Raw genomic sequence first — 15,879 nt, forward strand, 5'->3', positions numbered from 1 at the left:
AGGAAAAGACGCATCCAATTTGGGCAAAATGCAGCAGAAACAGGCGGTTGAGGTGCGTGTTTTCCATCTCCTGGGTCGGGCAGACTGCTGCTCCACAGAGCGGGACCAGGAGTATGGGCGGGTGGGGAAGGGCCAAGGGGGAGCCCATGGGGCCGCACTGCACACGGGTCCTTACCCTCTGCTTTCCCCGGAAGCTTTGTGCTCCTTGGTCGGCCTGGCTCTGCGGCGTCTCCCCCTGCAGCCGGGTGGGTCTGAGGGCTTGAGGGCTCACTTGTTCTCGTGGCAAGCTCTGGCCCAGGAGAGGATCTGGTGTTCGCCTGGTGTTCTGGGGCCTCGGACAGCGTAGAGGCTTCGTTAACGTGGCTGGGTGAGGCAGGACTCTGAGCACCAGCGCTGGTCTCGATTAGGCACTCGGGGTCTTCCCAGAGCCGATGAGCCCGCGCACGAGAGAGGATAGCCCGGCAGGCCCTTGGTGTCCATTCAAAGTTCACTCCCGACCCAGTTTCCAGCAGTGCCAGGATCCTCACAAGCAGACCCCGGAGTGGCCTCCGAGCGTTGGCCTCTGTGCCTGCCCGCCCCGCCGCGCCTGCTCCCCGTCCTCCCGAGGACAGTCCCGTGGTGTTGGAGTCCTGCCCTGCAGTCTGAGGCCGCGATGTGGTGGTGCCGCAGTCCGCTCGGTGGTCCTCCCTGACCCGTCTGAGCGTGCGCTGCCCACGGGTCTGCCCTACCTCACGTCCCTGCGAGAGCCGTCCTTCTGCAGACCCTGGCCTGAGCCGCCCTCCCCGCCTCTGCCCCTGCCCTCCACAGACCTCGCTCCTGATCGGGGCCGGGACAGGACGCCCCAGACGGGCGCGTCTCCTGCAAAGTCCAGTGCTCGTCTCCAGGCCCTGGTCCTTCTCAGACACAGGCAGGACTTTGCTTCACTCTTCTGAGCCGCGGGGCTTCTGCAGGGGCGTCGCTCCCATGTAACGCGAGCAGGGGCTCCCGGCCGACCAGTCCGCGGCTGATGCGAACAGGGTGGGGGTCTTGGCTCTCCTTTCCCTGGATGAATTTTGAAAAGCTGTCAAACTGCTCGCACATTTTGAAGTCAACATTTAAATTTTGTAAGAAATCACAAATGTAAATAATTGCCATGCGTGGAGTTTCCGGTGTGGTAAATATTGATATTTTGAAGTAAAGCTGTTACTCTTGTCAACCTATCCAAGGAACTAAATACCAACATGGTTTTTGGATTTTCATTTTCTGTCTAAGTAAGCTCTGCGCCCGCCGTGGGGCTCAGACTCACCACCCCAGGGCAAGGAGGCCCCCCCCACAGGCCTGAGCTGGCCCAGGTCCCCACGGAGACATAGCTGCGACGCCCCCCATTCGTCATTTAAAAAAAAATCATGTACTTGTTGTCTGCCAGTCCACACCGTTCATCAGAGTGTTTTCCCTTAAACTTATGATAGACCTCAGATTTTGGCCAGAATTTTTCCTGCAGTAATAACTGCTCAGCTTGAAAGACTCTCTAGATCTCCATCACACTTCTTTGCAACAAATACATATGCAGGTTTTCATCAAAAATTCAATACATAAAAAAACAAACTTTTTTCCCCCCAGTGACCGTAAAACTTATTTTACAATCTTGAAGTCTTTTGGTGAAGTAAATGACATGTTTGTCCTGGGGATGGGAATGCACACCCGAGGACTGTGGACCACTGCCGCGGCTTCTGTTGGGGGAGTCTGAGCCCTGCGCTGTCACTCTGTGGTTCTCACTCTGGCTGTCCCTTTTTCCATAAAGACAGACGTCATATTGTGTTATATATACACAGCATTTATTTCCAAAAAAGGTCACATTCACAGGTGCCTGTGGTTAGGACTTCAACAGGTCATTTTGGGGACACCGTTGGACCCACCACAGTGTCCTTCGAGCTGCCCCTGGGACCATGAAGACCTTGTTGGGACCCCTGGGAGCCTGTTTGCTGGCCTGGGAGCTCTGCAAGGGCCAAGGGCAGCACGGTCCAGGGCTGGAGTGGGGTGAGGGCATAGCCTCAGGCTCGGGGCCGGCCCCCCTGTCGCTTGGGGCAAGCGCTTGGGCTCGCTGTGCACATGTGTTCTTCCACTGCGGCTGTGAAGGCTTCAGAGAGCAGCCTTCGCCGGCGGGCAGGGCCCCCCTCGGGGCAGGGGTGGGCACGGGGATTGAGTGCAGCCCACGCCCAGGGGGCTTTTGACCCTGACCCGTGAGTGTCCGGCTTTGTGCTGGTAGGAGCAGCCCGGAGGGCCGTCCTGTGTGCTGTGGGCTGGCTTCCATGGTGGCCCAGGTGTGGCGAGGAGCTCCTGGCCCCGCGGCTTCCCTGCCCGCCCGGTTCCCCGGCGGGGCTGCGGGCTGTGCCGCAATTGCAGGGTTCATGACTGGAAGCCACGGCAGCGTGTTCTCCTGTGTCTTCGCCGCTCCTGAGGGTTTCTACCAAGGACAGATGCAGGCGTCGGTGGCTCAGGGCCTGACTCTGACACTCCGACGCCTGATGGAGGCAGGTGGGGTGGGGACTGCCCGCCTGGCATGGGAGATGGCGCCGGGTGCCCCCCCGTTACTGTTGGCACGTCTCCCCCTCCTCCGTTTCTCTGGATTCTCAGGAGCTCAGACGCCCTCAGTTACTCCGTGTGGGTGTTGGGGTGCCTGGGGAGGGTCACCGCTTCCCTGTCGCTGGGAAGCGGCTGGAGTGTCGGCCCTGGGTCTGTGAGCAGAGTGAGCCCCTCGCCTGGGAACCAGCGCTTCTTGTCCTGTTTCTGTCCGTGGAGCTGGATTTCCAACAGGGCTTTCCTGGGTTGTCGGGGCCCCTGCAAGCGGGGGCAAAGGTCGCTCTGGAGCACAGAGGTAGCTCCTTCCTGCGCGAGGCAGGGCCACGCAACATTCCGGCCAGTGGAGGAACACTAACCCGTGAGAAACAAACACCGAATTCCAGAATAAATTCAACTAAGCCCAGCTTCCATGAGGAGTTGCCAGGAGTTTACTGGCTGTGCTGTTCCCTAATGCACGAAGCGAGACCGAGTTTACGCTACGGCTCCCCATGAACAAAATGCTGAAACGCTGTCCCCTGTCCCGGGCCGAGGCTCCTGTTCCTGGGAAACTCGCCCAGGACTCCGTTTCAGTCACGTTACTGGGAAACGTGTCTCAGAAAAGGATGAAAAGACGTGGGACTTAGGCGCTGAGGAGCGCAGGCGGCCGCCGGGAAGCCAGTCCTGGGACCCCGGGCCCTGCCGCGGGAGCAGTGGGCGCGCGTTCCCTCTGTCCGGGTCTCCCTCCTCTCGTTGCTCTGAACTCCATGCGGATGTCCTTTTGTGGGTGTCCTGCGATGTGTCCTCTCAAAGTTCCACAGGCCATGGCTCTGCTGACTTTTCCACGGAGCCCCAGGACCCAGGCCGAGCTCCGTGGCCTTCCCAGAGGTCCACGTGGCCACCGACAGTCAGCGGCTTTCAATGCCGGGCCTGGCAACGGTCTTTTCCTTTTTGACCAGGAATTTGTCTTATCATTTACCCCCGAATACATGGTGGGCTTCTCCCTTGGCCTCATCTGAGGACTGTGGGCCGTGCCGGGGGTCTCCGTTGGCCGGTGCCCCTCTTCTGTGACGTGCTCTTGGCTTCCTCCTGGGTCTGCGGCTCAAAGAAGTCCACGTTCTGGTGCGTCTGTGGGAAGTGAGAGAACCTGTCCTTCCTCATCCCGGTGTCTTTAGCTCGGTCTGGAGAACTTGGAGGAGATTTACTTTGGGAACGTAACTGATACCACCTGCCCCGCCCAGGAGGGCTCTCCCGCCGCCCTGCTCGGCCCACAGCTGCGTGTCCACCCGCGCTGGTGATCACGGGGCCCCCCGCTGCCCCAGCCGTGCGGGTGTGCATCCGTGGGGAGCAGACACAGACAGGGCAGAGAGGCCCGTGCAGCGGGAGGTAGCGGAGAAGGCCGCAGGCGTGTTGTGGGGAGTCTGTCCTCCACGCAGGAGCGCTGGGCGGTGGCGAGGCCGGGCGGGGGCGCCGTCTCAGTGCTGCTCCCTCGGAGCGGTCAGGGTTAGGGTTAGACGCCAGGGCGTGTGGCTCGTGGACGTTCTGGCCCTGTCTCGTCTTGACTGTGTGATCCCGGGCAGGTCACTTGACCTCTCTGAGTCTGCTCACGGGTGTGACATCAGCATTTGACAAGTGACGTGTGCAAGGCACCTGGCCTGGCCCTCTTCAGTGTATGCTTGGCACACGGCATGGGGACATCAAGGAGGCTCCCCCCTCCAGATGGTTCCTCAGAGTGCCCTGAACTGGGGGGTCCCATGACACATGTGTGTGGCAGAGACCGGGGCAGGCTGGGGAGAGGGGGAGGTCGTGGAGGAAAGAGGGCTCAGGTGCCCCGATGAAGGCCGGAGGCAGAGTCCTCTGATGGGCTGGGGAGCTCGGCTTTCCCCGTCATTGGTCCCGAGGTGCCCTAGATTGGGGGGGTGCTGAATCAGGGACACTGAATCAGGGAGCTGGTCGCCGGACACTGGGTGGGAGTGTTGCCCTGTGTGGTCCCACTGAGACCTGTGTGGTCTCCTGCATGCCCAGCGGGTCCCAGCGCCCCAGGCTCTCCATGGGTCCCCCTCCCCCAGGGCCTCACTCCTCGGAGCCCCAGCTCAGGCTGCCAGATGTGGGGAGAGGCAGGGAGAGCCACGGGGCACTTGGTAAACTGGGAAGTGTGGCCCTCAGGCTGCAGGGCCGGGACAGGCATGACAGGCTTCCGACTTAGAACCCTTCCTGTTTCCCCTTTCCGGCTGGGGGCTCTGGGGCGTGTCTGTGGCGAGGAGAAGCGGCGCGGGCTGCCCTTTGTGTCCAGGTGGTTTCAGCACATTCAGCCCTGAATCTCCTGCCTGTGGGGTCGCTTCTCTACGACCCCCGCCTCTGACCCACGTGGCTCCCGCGCTGGGGGGCCCGGTGTTGCCGTGGGGTGCGCTGCCCTCCCTTGGGCCAGCAACCCCTGCAGCACCTGGAGCCGGGGGTGGGGATGAGCCTGTCTCTCCGGAAGATTCGGGCGCTGTTCCTAAGGGTGTTTTACAACAATTTAGGGTTTTGAATCCAGCGCTTGGGTCTCGATGATGGACTTTTGGTGTCCCGACATTTCGCGCCGAGCTGGATCCCAGAGAACCTCCCCACCAGCCCTTCCTGGTCACTTGCCTCCCCATGTCTGTGGCCTGGGCTGCAGCTGCCTGGCGCTCCGGGGGGTGGGGGTTCTGCCCGCGGGGCCTGGGGTCATGTCGCACCCTTCCCGCGCTCCTGGGCGCTGCAGGGGAAGGGCTCTTTCCCACCCCTGCACCCTCTCCCGGAGCTGGGGGTAAGGAGCAGGTTTGCTGGGCTGCTTCTGTCTGGTGAGTGTGGGGGAGGGGAGGCCCTGCTTGCCCCTCCAGATGTGACCTCATGGTTGGGGGGACGCTGCCTCGGACCCCGGTTGTCTGTGAGTCCTGGGGTTGGGGAGGGGACGGCCGAGAACAGGGCAGAAGCCCTAGGCCCTCAGCTTCCACACAGGGTGTGTGTCTGCGTGGGGGTGTGACAGGCAGGTGGCCCCTTGGTCCTTGTCACGGCCCCGAAGACTGAGGGGTTCAAGGTGACAGATTCTCTCTGCTCAGCTTCCTGAGCCACCCAGTCGGGCCTGACTCCTGGCTTCCGAGCTTCCCTCCAAACCCTCCGACTTTAGGGAGCGCCCTGCTAGCCAGTTGGGCAGAACCCCGGCCCTGGCATCTGAGGGGCCCCTTCTCCTCTCCAGGGACGTCTTATCACCCCAATGCCTCTAGCAAGAATCCTGTTGGCAACTCGAGCCAGAAACCCTTCCTCCTGACTCTTCCTCCCAGTGGCCACCCGTAAGGACCTCACGACCGTGTCAGAGAAAACACATGGGACGGAGGCTGTATTCCGAGCAACCGTGTGCGGACAGGCTGGGCCCCGTTCTGAATGCAGCATGGACACGGGGGGACAGCATGGCACGGGGACCTTAGGGCTGGGGGGTTCTGGCTGCACTCCCCTCCCAGAACTCCTGGGAACGGCCGCCTAGGATGAGGAGGCATCGAGGGCGGGGCTCTTGCTGACACGGGACGGGCCCGGGAGAAGGTTTGGGAGCAGGCCTGCGGCTGGCCAAGCAGAGAACCCAGGTCAGACCCCCTGCTCCCTGGCCGTGGAGTCCCCTTTGCCCGTGAGTCTCGTGTCTTGCCCCTGCTGCAAGACTCTGCCGTTGTCCTCCTGGATTCCAGTCTGGCTTTCCTTTCCTTCTATAACAAGTGGCATGACTCTCTTCTCCTTCCCAGGGGCCCCCAGTGCTCCCAGGGAGGGGGCGTGTGCTCAGGCCTCCAGAGGCCCCAAAGATGGGGTCTGGGCTCTGAGCCTGTCTGGGGGGCAGCCCTGGCCTCACGGGGACCCAGCTTCCCTCATGTCTTCTGCAGCCACCAGCCCAAGCCCCGTATCTGGTGTCCAGCACAGGGCCCACAGGAGAGAACAGCAGCCGGAGGTCTGGAGGGCTGTGGTCAACATGAGAGGCTGGAGGCGGATATCAGCCTGGGCAGAGTGGGCCCTACTGCAACTCCATAAGCATTTATTGAGCCCCTACTGTGTACCACACCTGCATTCTGCAGGACAGAGAAGGACAAGCAGCTCGGCCCTCCCTAAGAGGTCAGGCAGGATCTGCAGGGCCCAGTGGGGTCTCTTGCTGGGAACCCTCACCAAGGACGGGCCCTTGGGGCTAGATGGTGCCCCCGGGCCCATAGCCCCACGCCCTGTGACCTGCAGATTGTCCTGCTATGCGTCTACAGAGCCCTCCTACTGTGCAGCTTTAGGGGCCCGGCTGGACCCCTGCCCCCAGGAGAGTGGTGGAGTGCAGCCGGGGGGGGCTTCTGGCATGGTAACTGGCCCAAGGAGTGTCCAGACCCTTGCCTGAGCCAGTTGTCTGTGGAGCTGGACCTTTCTGGGAGTGGACTAGGCCTAGCAGTGGCCACTGTCTGGCCTGGGCTGGCAGCTGGGGGCTTGGGGTGTGCGGGACCTGTCATCGGCCTCACTGACCCCCAGGCCTTGCTTTAGCCCTGCATTTTCTCCAAAAACCAGCTCAGAAGGCCATGTCCTTGCTGATGAGTGTGTTATCCTGGAGCAGAGGGATGGTCTGGGAGCCCACTGACCGACGCTCCTGGAGGCCGTGGAGTTAGCTCTGGCAGGTCCCGGCTCCAAGGACCCGGCTCCATCCCTGACTAGCAGTGGGACCTGAACCTGACCTCTTTATGAACACAGTAGGGGGCCGGGAGAATGAAGACCAGCCATAGGGCACCCAGCCCAGGACCCCGCCCCTGCTTCCCCACCCCGAGGTTTGGACCTTCTGGTGTTTTGTCCTTCTTCCCAGGGGGGCCGCAGTTTGGCTCCAGGACCCACTTCTTCCCATGAGGGCCCCCCCACCCCCCACCCCCCCGCCGCCTGTTTGAGCTAGCCCCTCCCCCTCCCCCTCCCTCCCCTCCCCCTCCCCCTCCCTCCCCCTCCCCCTCCCCCTCCCTCTCTTCTGCTCCTTCATTAGAGCTTGAGCCAAGTGGCTCAGGTCCAGTGGCCCCAGGCAGGCGGCCCAGGGAGCTGGCTGACCCCCAGGGTCTCTGCTTCTCTGGGGTCTGCCTGCCCCCTCTCTCCTGACCCTAGAGTGACTGCTCTGTCCTGTGCCCCAGCTAAGAAGGGCAGGAGACCTGAGTCTGAGGTTGCGCAAGGTGGGTAGGCGAAGCCAGGTGGGGAAAGCTGGAAGGCCCAGGGGCCCCAGCATTCAGAAGGCAGGAGGCTGATGTGCACCCCGGCTCCAACAGCCGCACATCCCAGCACATGCGAGGCCCAGGAGGCAGACCATAGTCCCAGGCTTATCTTGATTCACTTGCTACTGTGACCCGTTCTCAGGGCGGCCCCAGGCACCTCTGCCTCCAGCCCACAAGGACCCTCCCTTGTCTGTGCTTGGTCCTTGGTCCTGGCGTCGGCAGCTGAGGCCGTAGCCCAGCAGGGCCTGGTGGGGCCCCTCCCCTCGCCTTTTCCTTGTCTCCTGCCGATTGAATCATTTCTACGGCTTTACTGAGGTAGAACGGACGTTTCCCGAGCCTCACATATTTACAATGTGCGTGGATGCCCCAGGAGGCCAGCATGGGGCGGGTACGGCCATCTCATTTGCCCGGTGGGGTTGAGGGTCCCTTGGGAGTGGCCAGTGGGCTCAAGGGAGACACAGGGTGGGGAGAGCCGGGAAGGACGCCCGCACACGTGGGGCAGGAAGCCGTCCACTGGAGCAGGAGGGCCTCCGTACAGGGCACACGGCTGGAGGCCAGGGCCTTGTTCCTGCCAGCTGCCTGGGTCCGGGGGTGTGCAGAACCAGCACAGCGGCTCTTCCGGGCCCGGCAGCCTCCTGTCCCTTCCAAGCACGAGAGACTCCTGAGTGCATTCAGGGTCCTGTGGCAAGTAACCAAGGTCACCAAGTTACCCATTGTGCAGAAACTGTTTTTTTCTCAATCTTATTAGAGTAATTTTCAATCTGGCTAAATCTGGACTAAATTGAACTTGGCATCAGGAAGACCCAGCCACTTAGTTTCTGCATTTGCTTCTAAAGCCTGAGTTTCAAGTGTGCAGAGAGGGTATTCAGGCTCACAGAGGGGAAGACGGACGGCTTCATGGAGTTTTGTTCTAACATCCTGCTTGAGGCCGGAAGCAGAAGCCGGCACAGGTGGACCAGACGGGCTGGGGTAGGGGAGCCAAACTGTCCTGGAGCCCGGCCCGGTCCCCATCCGCACAGGCAGCTGGGGCTGGACGCGGGCAGGCTCTCCAGTGCTTCGTGGAGGGCACGCCATCTCTCCACACAGACCCCCGGGACATACCTGTATGGGCACAGACCAACAGTCCTCCTGCGGCTCCAGACTCCTGGTGCAGGGCTCGGGCCTGCCCCGGCAGCCCACCCACGTCAGTGCAGGGACTCTGGCCCCAGGAGCAGCATCGTGCCTGAGCCCCCGTCCCCTGTACTCACGGAGCACGAGCGCCTGTGTGCAGGAGTGCGGCCCCACAGTGCAGGGCACATCGACATCCGGCCACGGCCCACTCAAGCACCTACTCAACACACCGCACCCCAGTCCCAAGTCCCCACTGCCGCCCGTGGCGCCGGACGCTCCCTCTGGAACCCTGGCCCCCACCCCACAGGAGACACGAATGTCACCCAAGTCACTACACCAAGACCACGAGCCTCACAGACAGAGGCCATGGGCACTAGCCCCTCTGCCACCCAACACGAGGCATTCCTCCAACAGGAGGCCCCTGACACCAGAAGACTGTCCCCTCCCGACGTGGACCACGAGTCCTGTCCCGTGGCAGGACACCCTCCCTTTAGGATGAGGACCAGGAGTGAGCTCCCCAGCAGGACACAGACGCGCAGGACCGTCCATGTGACGCTGCGGCTCAGCTGCGGCCCCTCCGGTCTGTGCTCCCCGAGAGGAGGACAGTGGCGTCCAGAGAAGCTGTGTTTCGCTATTTCAAACGTCTCGCACTCACAGACTGCAGTTACCTGGTGGAGACATTTTGGATGAACCAGAAAGCCCCGCAAATGAATTTCTGAGCGTCTCAGTGACACTGTGAGGTCCCTGAGTCGCCACCTCGGCACCTGTGTGATGGGGTGTGGCTGGAGACCCTGCTTGCACCCGGACAAGCTGGGGGGCCAGGCTGAGTCCCCGTGCTCATGTGGGCGAAGAGCCGTCCTGGTGGGACGCCGCTGCTCTGGCTTCTGAACCAGCTGTTGGTGGCGGTTCCTGCATGTGGAGCCTCCACATGCCGTTCCCTAAAGTCATCATGCCCGGAGGCCGGGCCAGCTTGGCGTCCACGTGAGGCTGCCAAGGCACTGGGAGGTGGCCCAGGTCTGCAGGGGGCTTCCTGGGCTCAACGCTCCTTCCAGGCGTCTCCCCAGACCTGGGGATCTTGGCCAGGGCGGTGACCTATGCATACAAATTGTGTAGAGTCAGCGTCCTTGGGACCCACGGTCCCCCGGGCACCCTTGGGGCCTTCCACACACAGGGGCCGCTGTGGGTTGTCTCCTGGTCACCCACTCCCAGTGGATGCTCTCTGCTCCTGGTGACCAACCTCGCAGCCCACAGCTGGGGTCCACACAGCCTGGACGGGGGGCGATGTGGGCATACCCTGCCTGCGTGTGCCATCTGGGGGGGCTCCTGGGGGCGTAAGCCTTTGTCGTCTCTGCTCTGTGTCCAGCCCTGTGACCAGCCCTGCAGATGGGTCTACTGGGACTCACGCCTGACCTCCAGCTGCCAGGGCTTCACCGACAGACGTTCTCCCTGGAGTCCAACCACATCCCTGGGGTGGCACACCCTCTGTCCCACCTCGGTAGCCCTTGGGTGGCAGGAGCCTGACCGTGCCCGGCGGCCCCTAGAGGGACCTGGTTCCCTTCTCTGGGGTGCCAGAGTGGGGAGGTTTATAGCAGGCGAGGGCCTCCTGGCCTATGGGGTGGGAGGTGGGGCCTCAGTGGGGCCAGCTTCCAGGGAAGGTGGGCGGGGATGAAGCCTTCGGGGTGCGAGTGCCTGTGGTATGTGCCCCGTGTCCTCGTGGGGCTCTCACCCTGTCCCCGTCCCCACCTTCTGGGCACACACACAGCTGGCCTCCGTCCAAGCCAGGGCCCCTCCTCCCCCACCTGTGGGTAGCAGAATGGTCTTTGACCTTGGATCTAACAGGCAAAGTTACAACCCAAAGGTGCCTCTTTGATCATAAATCATGGAATAAAGCCTCTGCTTTCACAAGGTGAGGAGGAGGCTCCGGCACAAGCAAGTGGGCAGGGTCAGTGGTCCCCAGAGGACCGGCCATCCTCAGAGCCAGGACCCACAGGCACGGCCTCTGGCTGCTGGCGACACCCAGGCCTGAGGCCCAGCAGCAAGGCCCTCCCCACCCTTAGAGTGAGGGTCACGTGGGGGAGGAGGTGGTGGGACGGTGGGTGCGCACGGGCAGCAAGTGGGGACGGAGGTGGCCTGGCTGCAGCCCGGGTGTCCGCCGGCTCCATACCCGTCAGGGCCCTGAGCGCTGTGGGCAGAGCTGGGCGCCATGTGGGGGCCTCCGGGACAGCTGCCTTTGCAGATAGGATCTGTGCCCTGAGCCCGCCCCAGCAGCTGGCACTCACACCCTCTGAGCTGACTGTTGTCCCAAGGCAGGGCTCCTAGGGGCTCCTGGCTACCCCTGACCACCATGTAGAGCCCCAGCCAGGCAGGCAGGACAAGGTGTGAGGGGCGAGGCTGCTCACCCTGAGCCCCTATCCAGTGCGTTCCCCACAGACCCGGCTTGCCGGTGTTGGCAGGGCCCACGGGGGCTCCCCTGTAGTCCCTCATTCAGAGGGGGCCCTGGGGGATTTTGGAGGGGTCCGGAGGCAGTGGGGTGCTTTGCAGCTAATTGGCGAGTGCCAGCACTCTGCAGCAGTCGGAGGACAGAGCCCCAAGGTGAACTCTGGGGGTGGGTGGTGGCCGGCAGGGCAGGCGTGAGTGGCTGCAGCCATGAGCGGTGGTGGCCGTGGTGGCAGCTCTGTGCTCGGACCACTCGAGGGATGCGTTCAGACCCATTGGGCGTCCGGAGGCCTCGGGCTGCCTGGGCTCAGCACGGTGCCCCTCTGTCCTGGGGAGCTAGACGGGCCCACGCGGCATTGCTCTCTGCAGAGGACGGGCACATGCCACAAACCAGACGGCACACGCGTGCACACAAAGACCACGTGCACAACACACCACGCATGTGTACATCCACACACACAGACGGCACACGTGTACACACATGAAGACCACACGCATCAACAAGTGTGTGCGCACAGCACACACCACACGTGCACAGCACACGGACAATACACGTGCACACACAGCACACATAGACAACACACATGTACACACACACACCACACGTGTACACACACCGCAGTGCACACACATGAAAACCACAGACAACACACGTGTGCATGCACACCACACAAGGCACACAACAGGTGTGTACACACGCACACAGATACACACATTCACACATGCACGTGTATATACAAGATGACACACACCATACATATGTACACATGCACGCGCCACACACATGGGTGCACACACAAGATAACACACATGTGTGCACACACAGAAACACACATGTGCACATGCACACGCATGTGCCAGGGACGGGGCTGACACGCTGTAAGGCCAGAGATACTGGGACAGCTCCAACCTGCAGCCACATCCTTCCGGAGGTCTGTCCGTGTGGCCCTGTGCTGCTGCTGAACTGGGGAAGTCTGTCCGTGTGGCCCTGTGCTGCTGCTGAACTGGGGAAGTCTGTCCGTGTGGCCCTGTGCTGCTGCTGAACTGGGGAAGTCTGTCCGTGTGGCCCTGTGCTGCTGCTGAACTGGGGAGCCCCTGCTCTGAAAACATGACACGCAACAGCGACAGGGTCACCACACTGTCCCGAGTGGGCTCCGGAGGCCGAATCAGTGTGGAAGCACACGAGGTTTAACACTGAACTTCTTTGGTTTGATAATGAGGCCGCTCTGCCGGGCCTGCCGGGGTCGAAGGGCCACGGGGGACACCTTCCTGGGGGCCGGAGTGTCCGGGGCAGTGGCCTCTCTGGGCTCCTTGGCCCCAGCCTGGGCCCTGTGGGCAGAAGCAGGAGCCACGTGCCAAGGTAGGTCCGCCCCACGGAGGACGAGAGACGCCATCAACCAGCCTCACAAGCAGCAAACAGTGCAAAATACTGTATTTTGTGACGGCTCTGCAGGTGCACACGGCACGGCGTCGGGTCTCTGGCTCCTACTGGCTACGGAAGCAGGCGGACAGGCTGCACAGAGACAGAAACTGCCTGGCAGTCGTCTGGTTGCCTGTCTGGTTGACCTGTGAGGACACGCGGGGCTGGTGGGGGCTTGGGACATCGCCAGGTTTACAAGAATCCCGGGAAGCGAGGCTCCTCATGCTCAGATACTGAGCGTTGGCCCTGGGACACCCGACACCTGACACCCCCAGGCGTGCACTCAGGAGGCTCTGTCCTGGTGAGGCCGTCCTGCAGACAGCAGAGCGCGCCGAGGTCTCACAGCGACGACATTGGTGCAGGGCAGTGAGACGGGCACTCGAGTGTCTGGAAAACACCGACTGTGTGTGTGCACATGTGGCGCACGTGCGGTGGGTGTGGAGAGCATACGACGCGCGCACACGTACAAGCATGGAGACGTGTGCACACGTATGTACGTGTGTTGTGTGCGCGTGCGTGTGGGCGTGTGTGCCATGGGTCTGGGAGGAGGGAGGGAGGAATGGCTGGGTGGTCCTGCACACGTGTTCTCAGGGGTCCGGGCTCTGCCTCTGGGGACCCCGGGCCCCTGCCTCTGCAAAGGGCCCCTGGCTCCATACACAGCTCACTCTGATGGACCACTGTCATCTGAGTCGGACCTTCAAGCCCAGATGCTCCTGGAAACGCCAGCCCTTCTCTTCTCAGGGCTGGGAATGTTAGAGCCCAAATGACCTTGGTGGGGCAGGCTAAGGTCCTGACAGTGGCTGGCTTTGACACTCAAGTCTGCTGACGGACATTTGGGCATTTCTGAAGGCTCAGAGCCCCTCAAAGACCCCGGCTGGCCCCCTGGAGGACGGTCACAGGCTGCCCCTTCTTCTCACGTGCGCCTGGGTTGGGTCACAAGCCCGAGTGTCCATGAGGCTCTCAGTCCTGTGGGGGCCGCACCCAGGGCGGCCGCTGAAGGTGGCGGTAGTGACATGGGCCGGCAGAGGGGCTGGGGTGGCGGCCCAGGTCCAGACAGGCAGCGCGCCTGTGCCTTGGAGTAAAACATAATGAGACACACACTAGACACTAGAAAAAGTGGGGGTACCTCCTGCTGTGGCCAGGCTGGTGGGGCAGATGGGACTCACCCCAGAGCTCCCTATGGCCCACGCCGGGCACGGAGGGTATTTTCCTGATAGAACACCTGCTCCGTTTCTGGGCTGCCCGGGGGACTGTGGACTATAGGGTCAGAAAGCCGGAGTCTGGGACATGGACGCCCGTCTGACCTTAGGATTAGCAGAAGCAGACGTGGCCCAAAGCATCTTCCCACTCAGGTCTTCCGCAGCGAAGGGTCCGTGGGGGTGCTGGCCGCGTCTGAGAAGCACGCCCCTGCTGGCCTCCCGTGCGGGACCCTGCTCTGCGCCGCGTGCGTCTGCCAGGGTTCGGTGGCGTCAGGCCGGCTACACAGCAGTCTCATTCCTCCACGGCCCTGTCCTGATGTTGCCGATGCCATTGGCACTGAAGGATAGGACTTCACACAGATCTCCCTTGAGCAGCCCGTTTTGCCCGGGGCCACCGAAGGGCAGGGACTGTGTCCTCCGGAGCATCTCGAAGTGCACGGGGCCGGAGGCCGACTCCCTGCCTGGCCTCAGGGGGCAGCCGTAGAGCACCGGGCTGCTGTCGCTGCCCTCGGGCCGGCTGACCAGGGAGAAGGGGTCGCCCTGGGTGCAGCAGGCCAGCGTGTGTGCCCCCAGCGGGCCCTCGAGCGAGCTGGGGGGGCTGTCTGTGCGTGAGCTGCGGAGGCTGCCGTCCAGGCTGGCTGGGATGTGGTAGGCGTACTCTGGCTCCTCCAGGGACGTCCGGTGCCGACTGAAGTAGGGGGGCTTAGTTCTGGCCTGGAGGCCCCTGTGCAGGTGTCCAAAGGCGTCCTCCTCATGCACGTGGACGTGGGCCGTGTCCTCCACCCGCTGCTCGCAGTGTGTCTTGCCACAGCACGGCGGGGCTGGTGACAGGCAGTTGACGCGGCTCTGGGCGGCCTGCAGGTTGGTCATCTTGCAGTGGCTGGTGGGCGGATGGCTGAAGCCCCGTGGCTTGCCTGGACACGGCGAGTCCTGCAGGCAGGCCACGTGGCCCATCGCATCCCCGTTGGTGTCAAGTGCGGGGTGGGCGGCCAGCTGCGTGGCGTGTGCGTCCCCACGGCGGGGGCAGCAAGACCACCAGCAGTGCCACACGTCGTCCCGCTTGGCACAGTGGTGGATGAGGACGAAGAGCCCCAGGGTCACGCAGAAGGCGCCGTACAGGCAGCTGAAGACCATGTCCAGGAAGTGACCCTGAGACACGGCCAGCGCCCCGAAGGCCCAGGTGGCCGTGAACAGGAAGAGCGTGAAAGCCGCGGCCCGCAGCTGGGCCTTGAGCGAGTGCTCGTTCTGCAGCAGGGAGGCGGCCAGGCCGTCGCAGGCGGGCAGCGGGCCGGGCCGGGCCCCGGGGTGGTGGCCGGCCTCGGGCCCCGCCAGCCGCCGCTGCTCCTCCGTCCATAGCCTGAGCTCGTACCTGCGCTCCGGGTGCCGCCGCAGCTGGATGTAGGTGCCCAGGAAGTAGACGCAGGTGACCAGGGTGATGAAGGCCGCCGGCCCGTAGAACGCACCCAGGCTGGGCTCCCAGGCCATCCAGCAGCTGTGGGAAGAGAGGGGTCCCTGAGGGGTCGCCCCGGGGGACGAGTGCCTGGCCGTCCTCGGGCCGTGGGAGGACTTTCTCTGCGGGGCGTGAGCTTGACCGTGGTGAGGAGACCTGACCTTCCCACCCGGCCGGCCCCTGCCGGGACAGTGTGGCCGGGAGTCTGGGCCGCGGGGCCAGCCTCTCGGCCTTTCATGTCCCTCGTGCTGGAGCCCCCGAGGGAGCAGAGCCAGTGTGTCCTGCAGGCTTGGCCTTTGGGGGCCACCGAGGAGAAGGAGCGTGATGGGGGGTGCGGAGCTCGGTGGGGCCGTGCGCACTCTGACCTGGTCCCCGGTGCCCAGGGAGGGGGACTCGGTGAGAAGGGGGACTGCTGGGGGGACACAGATGGGGCGGGGGACGCAGTCCCAGGGGCGCCCCCACAGGTGGTCCGGGCACAGGGAGGTGCGGGGGGCCGGGAAGGAACCTCCA

General features: G+C 63.1%; 1 protein-coding gene across 2 annotated transcripts in view; it reads right to left on the minus strand.

Moving 5' to 3' along the window:
• Positions 1–12,729: 12,729 nt before the first annotated feature.
• The window catches only part of ADGRA1 (adhesion G protein-coupled receptor A1), a 31,822-nt gene continuing 28,672 nt past the window's right edge, over positions 12,730–15,879 (minus strand). For both annotated transcript variants that reach the window (XM_059172760.1, XM_059172759.1), the window contains one exon: positions 12,730–15,411. In XM_059172760.1, the coding sequence (XP_059028743.1) occupies positions 14,199–15,411 (1,213 nt within the window). In that variant the 3' untranslated portion in view covers positions 12,730–14,198. The remainder of the gene's footprint in view (positions 15,412–15,879) is intronic.

The sequence above is a fragment of the Mustela lutreola genome, chromosome 4, assembly GCF_030435805.1.
Source record: "Mustela lutreola isolate mMusLut2 chromosome 4, mMusLut2.pri, whole genome shotgun sequence".
Lineage (NCBI taxonomy): Eukaryota > Metazoa > Chordata > Mammalia > Carnivora > Mustelidae > Mustela > Mustela lutreola.